Source organism: Trachemys scripta, chromosome 1 (genome assembly GCF_013100865.1).
Source record: "Trachemys scripta elegans isolate TJP31775 chromosome 1, CAS_Tse_1.0, whole genome shotgun sequence".
Taxonomy (NCBI): Eukaryota; Metazoa; Chordata; order Testudines; family Emydidae; genus Trachemys; species Trachemys scripta.
In genome coordinates this window covers 215,072,347-215,088,903 of record NC_048298.1, presented here as the reverse complement: position 1 = coordinate 215,088,903, position 16,557 = coordinate 215,072,347, and the positions used below count along the sequence as shown (strand labels likewise).

The 16,557-nt window shown below is 46.5% G+C and overlaps 1 protein-coding gene across 2 annotated transcripts; it reads left to right on the top strand.

Moving 5' to 3' along the window:
* The first annotated feature begins 3,041 nt into the window (after positions 1-3,041).
* Positions 3,042-11,210, top strand: LOC117869869 (toll-like receptor 8). 2 transcript variants are annotated; one of them, XM_034756978.1, is made up of 2 exons: positions 3,042-3,176; positions 7,649-11,203. In XM_034756978.1, exon 2 carries the CDS (start codon positions 7,655-7,657, stop codon positions 10,307-10,309), a length of 2,655 nt encoding a protein of 884 aa, XP_034612869.1. In that variant the 5' UTR covers positions 3,042-3,176; positions 7,649-7,654; the 3' UTR covers positions 10,310-11,203. The 2 variants fall into 2 exon arrangements, 1 of the variants encoding a protein (XP_034612869.1); XR_004643860.1 differs by having other exon boundaries at positions 3,046-3,176; positions 10,517-11,210.
* Positions 11,211-16,557: the final 5,347 nt, after the last annotated feature.

Below are 16,557 nucleotides of genomic sequence, written 5' to 3'. Positions count from 1 at the left end.
GAAAAAATAAAATGAAATAAACTTGCTTTTATTTAAACAAAGCAACTTTTACTGGTGGATACTCTGGGTTAACTCCAGATCCACCAACAAATTAGTTCATTTCAAGAAAAACAAAATGTGAAACTTATATTTTGTTCTTTTCCTTTTATTTTCAGAAGGAGGAAGAAAAGTTGGCTATTTTAGCCCAAAATAGACTTTTCTCAAAGATATTAGGGATATCTACTAGCTTTGTGGGGTGTTATTTATGTTTGATATAGAAAATAGGCTGATTTTTTTCAGTGCCCATACAATGTTACTCTAAGAGGTGTTATAACTGAAAGGTCCTTGAATGAACAGCATTGTAGGAATGTTTATTGTGATCAAGTGAGCCACCTGGATACAGAAATATCTAAAAGTCACTTTGCTCACCATTGTGTGGGAGGGGTTCACAGTTCCTCACATGAATACTGCCACCGACTTTTATTTAAATAAAATTATTAGCTGACTTATTAATGTGACATTATTCACACTTTCGATGTACAGAATACCATTACACTTATGTTTCGCCTTTATTATAAAACTGTACAGGGGTCGGCAATCTACGGCACGCGTGCCAAAGGTGGTACGCAAGCTGATTTGTGATGGCACATGGCGGCAGGCTGAGCGGCTCAGCCCACTGCCGCTCTGGGGTTCCGGCTGCTGCCCCGTTGCCAGCTGGGGTCCCGGCCGCCGGCCCCACTCAGCACCTGCTGCCGGCCTGGGGACCCCCAAGGAACCCCAGGCTGGCAGCGGGCTGAGCAGGCCGGTGGCTGAGCCCCCGGCTAGCAGGAGCCAGCGGCCAGAACCCCAGAGTGGCAGCGGGCTGAGCTGCTCAGCCTGCTGCTGGCCTGGGGTTCCATTCACTCAGCCGGCAGCGGGCTGAGCGGGGCCGGCGGGGGGCTGACTGGCTCAGTCTGCTGCCAGTCTGGAGTGCCGGCAGCACTCAGCCTGCTGCTGGTCTGGGGTTCTGGCTGCCAGCCCCATGCCAGTCGGGGTCCCAGCCGCCAACCCCGCTCTGCCTCCTGCCGGCCTGGTTGAGCAGAACCCCAGGCTGGTAGCGGGCTGAGGGGGGCCGGCGGCCAGGATCCCGGCTGGCAGGAGCTGGCAGATGGAACTCCAGACCGGCAACAGGCTGAGTGGCTCAGCCCGCTGCCGGTTTGGGGTTCCATTCACTCAGCTGGCAGCAGGCTGAGCGGGGCCAGCGGCTGGGACCTCAGACCGGCAGCAGACTGAGCCACTCAGCCCACTGCCAGTCTGAGGTCCCGGCCACTGGCCCCGCTCAGCCCAGACTGGCAGCGGGCTGAGCAGGGCCTGGGATCCTTGTCTGGGGTTCCAGCCACCAGCCCCGCTCAGTCCGCGGCCAGTCTGGGGTTCCATTCACTCAGCTTGGAGCGGGCTGAGCGGGGCCAGAGGCAGGCTGAGCAGGGCCGGTGGCTGGGACCCCAGACTGGCAGCGGGCTGAGCCGCTCAGCCCACTGCTGGTCTGGGGTTCCGTCCGCCAGGTCCTTTTTTTTTTACACAAACTGAAGCTGGGGAGGGGCAAAAGGCTACAGGGGGCAAATGGGGTAGGCAGCAAGGGGCAAAGCTGGGGGGCCTGGTGCAAAGGGGAAGGGGTCAGTCCAGGGTGGGGGGGGTAGGTGCGCCCACAAGCGCTTGCACCAAAAGGCAAAGTGCGAGCTGCCTGCTGCTGCAGGCCCAAATGATGGCAATAGGGTGCGGCAGGCCAGGAGAGCAGCAGAGTCCCAGAGGCAAGAGCAGAGGCAGATGGTAAATGGCCTGTGGGGGTGGTGGAGGGGGCAACAGTGGTGGTGGGGTTTGTGGGGGGGACACAGATGGACAGGGGGCAGGCTCCACGCCACACCCTCTGTGTCCCCACAGACACAGTCTAGACCCCCACCACTAGAGCACAGTTCAAAAATTACTCAGTCCTGAACGGACCCCTCCACAGTGGTCTCCAGAGTCCTGTGCACTCCCCCAGCAGCCGATGGTCCGCGCAGTCCTCTTCCTCCTCCAGGCTCCAGCAGCTCCCCAGGACAAATGCAACAGCGGCAGCAGCAGCAGCTCCAGCAACCCCAGCAGCCAGGCAGGAAGGACCCCGCACAGGTGGTGTTGGTGGGGTCCTGGCCTCTCCCTGCAGAGGTCGGGGGAGAGGGGCTGGCCGGCAAGGTCCTGCCAGCCGGGATCCCAGCCGCCAGCCCCCCCTCAGCCCACAACCAGCCTGGGGTTCTGCTCACCCAGGCCAGCAGGAGGCTGAGTGGGGCCAGTGGCTGGGACCCCGACTGGCAAGGGGTCGGCAGCTGGAACCCCAGACCGGCAGCAGGCTGAGTGCTGCTGGCACCCCAGACTGGCAGCGGACTGAGCCACTCAGCCCCCGGCCGGCCCTGCTCAGCCTGCCACTGGCCCGCTCAGCCCACTGCCGGCTGAGTGAATGGAACCCCAGACCGGCAGCGGGCTGAGCGGGGCTGGTGGCTGGAACTCCAGACAAGGATCCCAGGCAAGGATCACACTAAATTGATAAGATCTGCATTTTAATTTTATTTTAAATGAAGCTCCTTAAATATTTTAAAAACCTTATTTACTTTAAATACAACAATAGTTTATTTATATAATATAGACATAGAGAGAGACCTTCTACAAATGTTAAAATGTATTACTGGCATGGAAACCTTAAATTACGGTTAACTTGGCAGACCACTTCTGAAAGGTTGCTGACCCCTGCTTTAAAACATATTGTTCCTGTTTCTTAGTTCTTGATTCCATTAAAAACATGAGACTTCCCTTTTAGCTCTTCTTCACTTCCCAATTCTGAAGGCTTCCTACTCCTGCTCTTAATGCAAACTTGTAAGAAGTATGTCTCTATTAACTCTGAAACAGTCCTGTTATTTATAGAAAAAACGCAGCATGCACTATCTGCTCAAATTAACTGTTTATTTCCAAACCCGGACATAAATGGAGATGGAGGATTTCACATTTAATTTCTTGCCAGCAGTGATTTTTGATATGCTGGAGAAAAGGATTTCTTTAAGGCAGACTTTATGCTACTCTCCAATGATGTACAAGTCAGGCTTCTGCAACTGATTTCCATGGACATGCTCTTTACCGCAAGAACACATTATTATCGATGTATCTCTTCCTACTAGTGAGAATTCTTCATTTCTGTAAGTAAGTGGTACAGTTATAAGACTGTCTATTTCTATTTGAACAAGTAGAGAACTTTCCATTTTCTCACATATATATATTTTAAAGTTAGTAAATATCTAGTAATTCTTAGGGATTTTAGAAAAAACTACTATATCCATTGTATTAAAATTAACATTTTGTTCTAACTTTATCACTGCTAATCATTTTTGCTGCTTATCTTTCATTCTTTAATGAACAGACATTGTCAAGGCTGTCAGCTCCAACATTTGATTTTCTACTCCATTCTGCTACAATTTCTATCCTTTTTTCTTTAATCTGCCACACAAAGAGAGGGCAGATACGCTGCTGATTTCAGGTTACAGGAATGGAGCTCACAAGGAAAGCAAAGGAACAGTGCTATATTGATCTGATCCAAAGCTCACTGAGGTCAGTGGGAACCTCTCCATTGACTTCAATGGATTTTGAATCAGACTCTAAGAGCTAGCTTTATGAAGTAGATAGACATCTAATAGGATCTTCAAAAGCACTCAAGCACCAAATTGGAAGTTAGGCACCTTGGTGCTTTTGAAAATCACAATAGGCAACTATCTGTATCTTTAGATGCCTAAATACATTTTAAAATCAGGCCCTCACTCTTTCTTATCCGAGTCCTGAGTTGGTCGTTGGTGAATCGACTGATCATGGAGTTAGAGATGCAACATTGTTTAAATTTTAACTTTTGTAGGCAGATTGGGAAAAAGTTACTGGGCAAACATTTTATGATGGGAGTTGTTGATTGCAAATCCCTAGTTAAGATTGAGTGTTCAGTGTAACAGGAGCATTAAAACGATTTGGTTAAATTCTCAATAAAATAGCAACACACAAAACATAGAAAGTAAACTTTCTGAACTCTTTGTATTTTTCCTGGGGATTTGATGGAAACTGGTTTGATACAGAAAAAATAATCAGAGCTCCAAAATGCCCCCTCCTTTTTTGAAGTTTTTCACCTTATTGTTTCATCTTTTTTCTGGATACTCTTTGAAAGAAAACAAAAAACACTCTGGGAGCTGTGTTTCATTCTTCTGTTGATCCTGATTTAGTGACTAATATAAAAGCAGTTATACGTAAGGGAGTTTCATCTGTGTCATGATTTGTAATTTCCTACATAACTGAAAAAAATGCGCTAATCTGTACTTGCTGTGTGATTAATTCAGTGATGCCAGGGACTGACACACACATACATATGCAAGCCTGCTTCCTCCCCCCCCCCCCCAAATATTCCTGTAGTCTAGTTGAATGCTCCCTGAATTAGGAAAGAGACGAGTTCAAATTTCATCTCTACTGACTGTAGTTTATATTCCCATGCATCTCACCAGCCTTATTATTCATCAAAGCTACCAGGCAATCTGGTATGACTTGCCTTCTCATTTTACAAATATATAAAAGGTAGGAAAGAAAACACAAAAATGTCACATAATGGTAGCTAAAGTTGCATCAGGACGTGCCCAACCGACTGAAAATGTGAAAAGTATGGAAAGAAGCTAGGGGAAAAGTCTCCTATGTTCCTGGGCACTTTTGTATTGCCCAAAGCACTATTGGTAAGACACTACCACTCTCCATAAGGCTTTCACCTCCACCTCCAGCAGACAGATACCGAAAAGCAATGCATACACCAACTTATCAAACTCACATTCAAAACATTAAAAGTGACCTCAGTATTGTTAAAGCAGAATCATTTTCTGAATGTGTGACTGAGATGAGTTGATCTGTTGACACAGGGGGCACCCAAGCAATATGAAGACTTTGTACTAGAGTGCTAATTTGACGACGTTGCGCTGCGCATTGCTTTTTGGTATCTATTGGAGGTGAATGTGAAGGTTTTGAATGTTTAAAACCAAAGGTGTAATTTGGGAGTGTTAGTCAGCAATACTCAAATAAAAGAGCTCAGTGGTAAAGTCGGCTAATATAGCAACTTTAGTTTGTGGGCCTGATCCCATGCTCATTGATTCAATAGAAAGACCTGGTTAACTTTATTGGATGTGAGATCAGGCCCTCCATTTACTGATCTTAATCTAGCTCCTATTTCTGAACAAGGCATAGCCACCATATAATTCAGTCTACTTGCTACGACTAACAGTCTTTGCTCAAGAGAGATAGGAGCAGTATAGCAGAAGTTTGGGTGAACAGTGGCTGAGCTGAATGGAGAAATTGCACTATACATGGCCCATGCCTGAGCTATTAATGCAATGATCCCCAGGGCCTAAATTCACTCACAACTTTAATAAATACCCAGCTAGAACTGACAATGTTTGCAAAGGCTAAGATAGTTGTACATATACAGGATCATGTGCTCCACATGCACATTGGACCAGGCCCTAAGTTCACTGAAATAAGTAGGCCCCAGATCCTCCAAGTTAGGCCCAAACTCCCATTTAACAAGTACTAAATAAAGACACCAAACGTACCAGAGTGGTGGCTCCAGACTTGTGGGGCTATCTGGGTTCAGCTCCCCACTCTAGGCATTGTGACCTGCAGGGTTGCCGTGCTGCTCAGGTTTGGCCTGGGCCCCCTGTGATCTTGATGGAAGGGTGTCCAGGTCAAACCTGAGCAGCACTGCAGCCCAGAGCACCAGGTCACAACCCACCTGGAGTGGGGAGCTGAACCCAGCCAACCCCACAGGACCAAAGCCACAAAGAGCTGCCTTTCAACACTGCGCCAGGACTCCCACACAACCCTTTGACACATTCTGGTGTCCCAATGTTGGGTAGAGACACATGGGTTGGGAAACCCTGGTTTAGAGCGGGGCTGCTGTAAACTATATTGAAAGCAAACTGATCCCTAGCCACTTCCAGGATCGGGGAGCTGCAAATACACCCACCTCCCTCAGCTGTGGCCAGTGGATACTGGGTGTAGCTGAGGACTGTGGTCATTTAATTTCAAGTAATTGTAATATGTATAACTCCACCCCTTCCCCAAAGCCCCCACTCCTGCTCCGACCCAGCCCCGCCCCCCACTACACTCCTTCCCCTGAGCTACGTCCTGGGGGACTGCAGCAGGGGTTGGGCGCGCCCTGCACTCACTGGGTGGCGGAAAGTGGAGCAACCTGGCCCCAGCCCGCTCCGTTCCGCCGGATCCTAGCTGTGCCGCCGGTGACTGCTGGGGGACGGTTCCCCTCCCCCAAGGAACTGCTGGGAGCCAGGGGAGCAGAGCAGAGCGGGCTGGGACCAGGTCACTCCACTTCCCGCTGCCCCATGAGTGCGGGTCTGCCCTGCAATCACCGGGTGGCAGGAAGTGGAGCAACCCGTCCCCCACCTGCTCCACTCTGCCAGTTCGTGCTGGGGGGCGGTTTCCACCCTGGCCCCCAAGCCTGCTCCTGCCCCCCCACCACAGAGGCTTGGGGCCAGCCTCCCCTTTCCCCTGTGGAGAGTGGTGCTGTGTAGGGCACCACAATGTCTAGGAACGGCCCTGCCTGGGGGACACCACTTTTTACTTCTCTCCATTCTGAAAACTGACCATTTATTCCTACCCTTTGTTTCCTATCTTTTAACCAGTCACCGATCCAGGAGAGGATCTTCCCTCTTATCCCAGCTTACTTTGATTAAGAGCCTTTGGTGAGAGAGCCTTTGGTGAGAGAGCCTTGTCAAAGGATTTCTGAAAATCTAGGTACACTATATCCACTGGATCCCCCTTGTCCACATGCTTGTTGACCCCCTCAAAGAATTCTAGTAGATGGGTGAGGCATGATTTCCCTTTACAAAAACCATGTTGACTCTTCAACAACAAATCATGTTCATCTATATGTCTGACAATTTTGTTCTTTACTATAGTTTCAACCAGTTTGCCCAGTACTGAAGTTAAGCTTACCCGCCTGTAATTGCCGGGATCGCCTCTGGAACCTTTTTTAAAAATTGGCGTCACATTAGCCATCCTCCAGTCATCTAGTACAGAAGCTGCTTTAAATGATAGGTTACATACCACAGTTAGCAGTTCTGCAATTTCACATTTGAATTCCTTCAGAACTCTTGGGTGAATACCATCTCGTCCTGGTGATTTATTATTGTTTACTTTATCAATTTGTTCCAAAATCTCCTATAATGACACCTCAATCTGGGACAGTTCCTCAGATTTGTTACCTAAAAAGAATGGTTCAGGTTTGGGAATCTCCCTCACATCCTCAGATGTGAAGACCGATGGAAAGAATTCATTTAGTTTCTCTGAAATGGACGTATTGTCCTTGAGTACTCCTTTATCATCTCAATCATAGAGTGGCTCCTCTGCTTGTTTAGCAGGCTTCCTGCTTCTGATGTACTTAAAAATATTGTTATTATTTTTTGAATCTTTGGCTAGCTGTTCTTCAAATTCTTTTTGGCCTTCCTAATAATATTTTTACATTTCATTTGCTAAAGTTTATGCTCCTTTCTATTTTCCTCTATAGGATTTAACTTCCACTTTTTGAAGGATGCCTTTTTGCCTCTTACTGTTTTTTTTCGTTTGTTTGTTTGTTTTTTAGGATAAAATGGCTGCCATCTCATACAAACTGCTTTGCTTACTCTTCATGAGCCATGTGGAGTCTGGAATCTTCTATTATCCCTGGGTTTCTAAGAAAGTGCCTTGTAAAGTGCATGTAGAAAACAGTAGTTCTTCCATAATCTTTGACTGCAGGCATCAACATTTAAAGGCAGTGCCACTGGAAATAAATGACAATGCTACCTGTTTGATACTTTCATATAACAGTATTAAAAATGTTTCTAATGTGATCTTTCAAAAGTTCCAAAATCTTACGCAGTTATACCTTAACTATAATGCAATAAATCAGTCAATGGCACAGCCTCTTGGCTTGTTTAGAAACTTAACAAAATTAGAGAAATTAGCTCTCAGTCACAATCACCTGCAGGAAGTACCCAAAGGTCTCTCACCTAGTATAATCTCATTAGAGCTGAATGCCAACAAAATAGTTTCTATTAAGAACAACACCTTCTCAGAACTCAAAAATCTGAAGGAACTCTACATGGATCGGAACTGTTACTATAGCAATCCCTGTGGAAAAACTTTTGAAATAGAGGATGAGGCTTTTGTGGCCCTCACCAATTTGACTGTGCTGTCACTTTCCTATAACAACCTGACCCGAGTGCCCCTCAATTTGCCCTCATCTCTAAGGGAACTTTATCTTGGCTTTAATAGGATAACAAGAATCAGCCAAGGTGATTTTAATGAACTGGTTAATTTGCACCTTCTTGACCTAAGCAGGAACTGTCCAAGATGTTATAATGCCCCTTTTCCATGTAAACCCTGCACTATAAACTCTTCTATTCAAATACACCAATTTGCTTTCCAAAATCTTAACAAATTAAAGACTTTGGTTCTCACCAGCACCTCACTTAGTAGTGTACCAGCCATCTGGTTTCAGAACATGACACAGCTAAAGGTGCTACACCTGGCATTTAACTATTTACAAAATGAAATAGCTTCTGGCGAATTCTTACGGGAGTTGACTTCTTTACAGGAACTTGACTTATCTTTCAACTTTGAGGAACAAGTATACTTATCGTATCTAAACCTCTCACACCATTTTTCTTCTCTAATCTCTTTAAAACGATTATATATTAAAGGTTATGTTTTCCAAGACCTGTGTGAAAAGCACTTAAAACCTCTAATTGCTCTAAAAAAGCTAAATATCCTTGATCTTGGGATAAACTTTATTAAACAAATTGATCTCGCTGTATTCCAGAATTTTAGTAACCTGACAGAAATCTACTTAACAGATAACAGAATATCACCTTTTGTAGGGGACAATAATTGTCTTTTAGAACAGGTTGGAAAAAAGGCATTCCGAAAATATTGCCATCTAACTCTGGAACGAGAAGGCCAGCCGAGCCCTTCAGTTATGCAAAAGTACAAAAAAATAGACCGTTACTTGTATTACATTCTTAGACCCCAGTGTTCTTCATATGGCAAAGCATTGGATATGAGCTCAAACAGCCTCATCTTCATTAACCCAAATCAGTTTAAAAGTTTTAAGGATATAGCCTGCTTGAATTTGTCTTCAAATGGTATTAACCAAGCTTTCAATGGCACTGAATTCAACCTAACCAAACTCAAATATTTAGATCTATCAAATAATAAATTGGATTTTGCTTATGGTTTTGCATTTAATGAAATGAAACTTCTCGAAGTGTTAGACCTGACCCATAACAAGCATTATTTTCGCCTGGCAGGAATCACACTTAGACTGGCATTTATTGAAAAGCTTCCTCAGCTAAAGGTTTTAAACTTAAGTTGGAATGCTATTTCCAGACTGACAGACAGACAGTTAAGCAGCAAATCCCTTGAAGAATTAGTGTTTAAAGGAAATTGCCTTGATATTTTATGGGGCGACAAACATGAAAGTTACATAAATTTTTTTAAGAATCTCGGTAGCCTAACATACCTTGATATATCCCACAATAGACTTTTAAAAATCCCTACTAGAGCATTCCTGAGCCTGCCACCAAACCTAACACAGCTATTCCTAAACAACAACAGATTGCAAGTGTTTATCTTTGCAAACCTCACCAGACTGAAATATTTGAAGCTGCTTGACCTGAGTCAAAATAATTTCAGAACTATTCATATTTCATTCAAACAGTCCCTTCAGTCTCTGCTGTTGAGGGGTAACAGAATTTCAGAGATTGCTCTGGACTTTTCAAATACAAATGGCAGCCTTCTGTTCCTTGATTTGAGTCACAACAAGCTAAAATATATGAACCAGTCAACACTGGTTCATATACAAGGTGTAAAATATTTAAAGTTAAAGGGCAACCCTTTTGATTGCACTTGCCAAAATAGTGACTTCATAAAATGGATACAAACAACTAATATTTATATACCACAGCTAGCAACAAAAGTCAACTGTGCAATCCCTGATAAGCACAGAAAAAAGAGCATTGTCTCTATTGATCTGCATGCTTGTGCTCTGGAAGAAGTTGCTGCAACATTATTTTATGTTTCATTCTTTGTTGTTATTAACATTATGTTGATAGCTGTTACAAAACATTTTTTTTACTGGGATGTCTGGTATACTTACTATATGTGTGCAGCAAAATTAAAAGGATACAAATCTACAGCCACAGACAAAGCTCTCTATGATGCGTACATAGCCTATGATACTCAGGATGCAACAGTAACTGACTAGGTAATAAATGAGCTACGATTTCGTCTAGAGGAAAACGGAGACAAGCACGTTCTGCTTTGTTTGGAGGAAAGGGACTGGGAGCCGGGAAAGGCTGTCATTGACAACCTTGCACAGAGCATCCATCACAGCAGAAAGACAATATTTGTTCTAACTGAAAGATATGTGAAAAACGGGAACTTTAAAATTGCTTTTTATATCGCTCTGCAGAGACTAATGGATGAGAATACAGATGTGATTGTGTTTATTCTACTGGAGTCGGTGCTACAGCATTCCCAGTACCTGAGGCTAAGAAGGAGGATCTGCAAGAGCTCTGTTCTTGACTGGCCTAAGAATCCACACGCTGAAGGCCTTTTCTGGCAAAGACTAAAAAGTGTAGTGCTAACTAATAACAGCATTCGAGATGATGGGGTGTACAGTATATAGAGAGGGGTTAGCCCATCATTTTCCTTGCTAATTGAATGGGGATGTTTTATGGGAAGCACCTTTCATCTAATGTAACTGTGACAAAGCTTTATGTTCCAAAGATTCTGCCTTGCATATTTAAAGCCCTGTAGCTAAAAATGCGTAATATGAAACTATTCTGAGAAATGCATAACCTCAGTGCTCACAGAATTTTCAGCTTTTAATAATATTTACTGTTCATCTATAGGAAGTTTATTCTTTAATACTGTGTGATCCTGGGCAACTAACTTTACCTCTGCATACCTCCCTTTACACTTCTGTAAGACTCACTTCTAAATTAATGTTTGTAAAGTGCTATGCGGTCCTGTAGCGGGGGAGTAACCCCGCTCCTGCCCTGAAGGGCTTAAAACAGCCCTGCAAGAGGGCTGTGGTGGGGAAACACTAAGCTTGGGCTGATTGGGGAAGCAGCCGCAGCTAGGCCACACCCCAATCAGGCCACAGATGGCCCTATAAAGGGGCTGCTAGGCTGGACCTGAGAGAGTCTCTCCCTACATGCTGAGAGGGATGGGCCTGGCTGCTGGGAGCTGAGCAGGGTATCTAAAGGGAGCAGAGCTGGGGAAAGGCCAGAGGAGCTGGGGAGCTCTGGCCTGGAAATCCCCCAGGCTGCAGGCCTTGTTAAAGGCCAGAGAAGGTACTGCGGTTGCAGAGGGGCAGCCCAAGGGTAGGCAAAGGCAGCAGGTCCAGACCCTCCTTGCCAATGATGAGTGGCAATTATACTGCAGTCCAACCCAGTGAGTGGGGGCTAGATGGTGACTGGCAGTAGTCAGAGGCTGAGGTGAGGTGGGGATAGGGAGTTGGGGGTTCCCTGGGGAGGAGAGACAGAGTGAGACTGCAGGGGCACCGGGGTCCAGGAGGGACACTGGGGCCAGTGGCAAGTGGGACACAGGCCTGCAGAAGACACTCCTGAGTGGAAAGAGCTAATTCCCTGGACAACCATCAGAAGGCGCCATAGCGGTGAGTCGTCACCCCGTTACAGGTCCCCTTATCAAAGGCACTAGAAGTCTGATCTTGCTAATCGGAGTTTTGCCATAGATTTTATTAGGCTCAAGATTGGGCCCTGTGTCTGTTCATGGTATTACTATTATTAATAAGGTAATGTTGATAATCTGTTCAAATGATTCCTCTCTTTCTGTACTAGATTGTGATGGGGTGTCTGCCCCACACTGGCCCATTAGGGGTTAATAGAGCCCTAGGGAGCCTGTGCAGGAGACAGTCAATTAGAGAGGGGCTGCAAGGAGTAGCCAGTCAGGGCCGGGCTTGCCCATATAAGAAGGGCTGCAGAGCAGAGCAGCTTCAGTTCTCCGAGGAGCTCAAGGAGGGAGGACTGGCTGCCCTACAGGAGGAAGAAAACTAGCACCTTGGACAGAGCAGTGCTGGTCAGGGGAGTGAGAGCAAGCTCCTGGCTGACTGCTAAGACTGGCATGCTGAGGCCCTGAGACAAGGGCGGAGAAGGTCCTGGGACTGTGAGGAAGTGGCCCAGGGAAATAGACTGGAGAGGTTGGAGGGGATGCAGCATGTGGCTGCCCTCTACAGGGTCCCTGGGCCGGGACCCAGAGTAGCAGGCAGGCCTGGGTTCCCCCTGCCCCCACTCGCCACTGAGGAAGTGGCTGGACAGAGGACTGCTGTTCCCCTGGAAGGGGGGGAAGCACAGAGTGTTGCACAGCCAGAGGGCTGTGTCATGAAAAGGATGCTATGGTCCTGGAAATGACTTGAGTCCAGGAGCAGAAGTGACGGTGGCAAGACATCACGAGAAGAAGGCACACTGGTGAAAAGAGCTAATCCTCAGGACAGCCAGCAGAAGGTGCCACAATAGTGAGTCGCATCCCATCACATGGATGCATGTGATTATTGTGAGGATTTGATCAGGTTTGTTCCTCTGATAGGCCGTTATATCGTATTCATTTCATAACTAGTTACTGAAGTTCACCTCTAGCCTTATCCTGCAGCTACTCCACATGTGAGACTCCCATACTAGTCAGTGGCCAAAGCCCCAGCCCCAGTAAAGCTGGATATTTGGCCCACTTTGGCCTATGGGAATCCCCAAGTGGCATAGTGCTGGAAGAGCCATTTCTATGTCATCTCACCCAGAGCCTTTGCTCTCTCACTCCTTCTGGTCCTACCCAAAGTGCAGCTTGGATGCACCTGAGGGCTAGGGCAATGAGTACCAATGCACAAAATGTCGGAAAAGATCTGATCCCTACTTCGTATTTATCATATTATCTCCTTCGCTAGTTAACACAGGGCCCAGTCATGCTTCAGTTGACTAGCAAAACTCCCATTAAGTTCAATGAGAGTGTGATTGAGTTTCAGTGGTATGTTTCATACAATAAAGTAGATCCAGCATAATGTGAAGCTGTATTTAAGGAGGCAAGTTGGAGCACTGAGCTGCAGAGAAGGTGCTTAAGCTGCCTCAACAGGTGCAGGAAGGAAGCTTAAGAAACTGCTCACTATTGTGAAGAACTCATCTGATCAAGCTTTTGCTGAAGCTGTGTCAATGGCCATAAATGGATGCTGTGACGGGTTGGATCACAGAAACCCCCTGGGAGCTGCCACCTGATGTGCCAAGACTACCTCTGCTCCTGTTTTCCCTGCCAGCTCAGGACTCCAGCACCCTGTCTTGCTGAGCCAGACACTCCCGTCTGCTCCAACAAAGACCCAGGGTCTGAATTATTTGCCCCAAAGCTGCAGGTTTACCTGAAAACAGCTCACAGAAGTGTGCTTGTCTTTAGCACTCAGATGCCCAACTCCCCATGGGATCTAAACCCAAATAAATCCGTTTTGTATAAAACTTATGCAGGGTAAATTCATAAATTGTTCGCCCTCTATAACACTGATAGAGAGATATGCACAGTTGTTTGCCACCCCCCCCCCAGATATTAATACATACTCTGAATTAATTAATACATAAAAAGTGATTTTATTAAATACAGAAAGTAGGATTTAAGTGGTTCCAAGTAGTAACAGACAGAACAAAGTAAGTCACCAAGCAAAATAAAATAAAATGTGCAAATCTATGTCTAATCAAACTAAATACAGATAAGATCCTCACCAGTTCCAGAATGCTCCCTTTTACAGACTAATCTCCTTTTAGCCTGGGTCCAGCAAACACTCACACTCCTTTGTTCCAGTTTCTTCAAGTATCCTGGGGGGCGAGGAGGCTCTCCTTAGCCAGCTGAAGACAAAATGGAGGGGTCTCCCATGGTTTAAATAGACTTTCTCTTGTGGGTGGAGACCCCCCTCCTCACTCCTATGCAAAGTCCAGCTCCAAGATGGAGTTCTGGAATCACCTGGACAAGTCACATGTCCATGCATGACTCACAGTCTTTACAGGCAGAAGCCATTGTCCATCTGGTATCTTGTATGTCTCCAGGAAGACTTCTTATGTGGATTGGAGCATTCCAAGATGCATTGTTCCCCAAGTGCTTCCTGACTGGGTACTTAACCTTGCGAATTCCTTCCTACAGAAACTGACCAAATGCCTCACAAAGCTTACTTAGAAATTAAGCAAGTATACAACAAATATTCTTAACCTCAGGTACAAAATTATATATGTGTACAAATGGGATGAATAGATATAGTAGACCATATCTCTGTAAAGGTTATGTTACATGGCACAGGCAGCACAAAACATATTCCAGTTATGTCAGATTCCCATAAAGCCTTATGGGAGGTAACGTCACACCCTCCCCCTGAGCTTACTGCCAGAGACTTGGACATTGTCCATGGCGGAGGCAGTACCTGTAAAATTCCTGTTTGGCTTTGGTCACACTCCTTTTCAGTACCTTGAAACCATATGATGTCATTCCTAAGGGTTCTAGCCAGTTTTGGAGTTCCTGGTCCCCAGATGCCTGAAAACAGGTTGGGGTGTAGTATTGCTAACAGAATGCAGACTGCAATATCTGTTAAAGTGGAGGTGTCTTGACATTTAACCACCAATGCCATGAGGCGGTGTGCCTCCGTTTCCCCTTCTACACAGCAGCCTGGGTTTGTTATGCTTTTGCTGCTGTGCCAAGCTTCCAGTCTGTTTACAGGTATAGGCTGAAAAGTAACATGCTTGTGGGGCTGTCTTGTCACCATCCCTAGCACGTACAACAGTTTCTTCCACAAATCAGGTATGTCCCACATCTTTAAAGGGTTTACCACTAGTATGAATTCTTTTGTTTTATCCCATCGGTGAATTAGCAAAAGACACAAAGTTAACAGCAAATCTACGGTGGACAGGCTTCGTTCACTCAATTTGACTTGTTTAGCACCTATTGCATTTTCCCAGTTTTCTGTGCCCTCTGGTAGACACTCTGATGTAGATTCTCCTGCCTCTTTGGGGAAAGCTTCTAATTCAGGCATGTGTTTGGGTCTTTGGCCAGGAAGGGGTGTACTGCAACCGTGCCTGCCCTCTGCCCGCCCTCTGGAATTTCTCTGGGCTGGACCCCTTTCCCTTGTGAAGTTCCACCCATGCAGAGTCTCCCTCCCCCCGCCCCTCCGTTGGAGAGAGAGTTTTATCTCTTACAAGTGCAGCAAGAACAACATCTCTCAGTGGGGTGCTCTGGACCCCTTTGGGCACACCACTTTGTTCCCAGCAGCTCAGCTGGATGGACTCCCCCTCCAGGAGACTTGACCCCCAGGTTTCCCTTAAAACCTGATCCACAGGAGAGGGGGCTGGCATTTTAAATGGAGACTTTTTCCCTCCTCCTGGGAAAGTCCCTTTCTACAAAAGGTGGGCGGACTCTCTAGTCCCCCCTCACCTTCCATCTGGGCTTCCTTCTCTGGGCTCTCCTCCAGGTCAGACACTCCTGTGTCCCCCGAAAGGGAAGGTGACCCTGGTCCAGCTGTGGGCTCACAGCTACCAGCTATGGTAGACTCTTCACTGGCCAGCAAAATTCCCCCCTTTTCACTCAGGTTGGGTTTGCTTTCAGCTACAGAGATCTTGGGGTCTGTTTCCACTGCCGTGGTCACCAGGACCCCAACTTCCACCTTTGGGACACACTCCTCTGTTCACCCCAGGGCAGGCCCTGCCCCCTGCTAACCTGCAACTTCCTGGCAGTCAGCAGCTGTGGTGGCCCCCCTCTTAGAAGGTAGTACATTCCCCTCCCCCAGGGAGATGATCACGGGACAGGAGCTGGCTTTGTCCAGCCCCTCCCTCTGGAACTTGCCTTGAGCCCCGGGGCTACAGGAACTGGCTACAACCATCCCTGCCCCCGAAGCTGCATTTTTTTCACTGCTGTAGAGGAATCTAAGAGACACCCTCCTATTCCCCCAGCAGTCCGTGTGACTTCACCCCTCCCCACTCCAGGGCTTTTAGCACAAGATACCTTTTCACTGCTAACTAACCCTGGGACAGATTCTGCCACACTAAATAAATCATTCCCCAGTAGAAACAGTGCAAAATTGTGTGCCACCGTTGCAACAGTCAGTTCAGCCTGCAAATCCTGAGTTTGCAGGTGTACTTTAGCTAAAGGTGCAAGGACTTTGTAACCCCCTACCAGCTCTAATTCTGCCATTTTACCCAGCAACAAATCCTTCTCCTGGATCAGGTCCCTCCTGACCACAGAAATCTCAGCACCCGTGTCCCTCAATCCCAGAAGCACTTTACCATTAATTTTAACAGCATGCATATACTAATTGTTTGGTTGTGTGGAAGCAAGCTTTACAAATCCTGTAGGCCACAGCCTGGCTCTGAGAAGCCGCAGCTTCATGTGTTACTTGTTGCCTGTTTCCACTCAGCAAGGGACACTTATTCCTCAGGTGCTCAGTGGACTTACAATGATGGCACCTCTTAGGCTTGCACA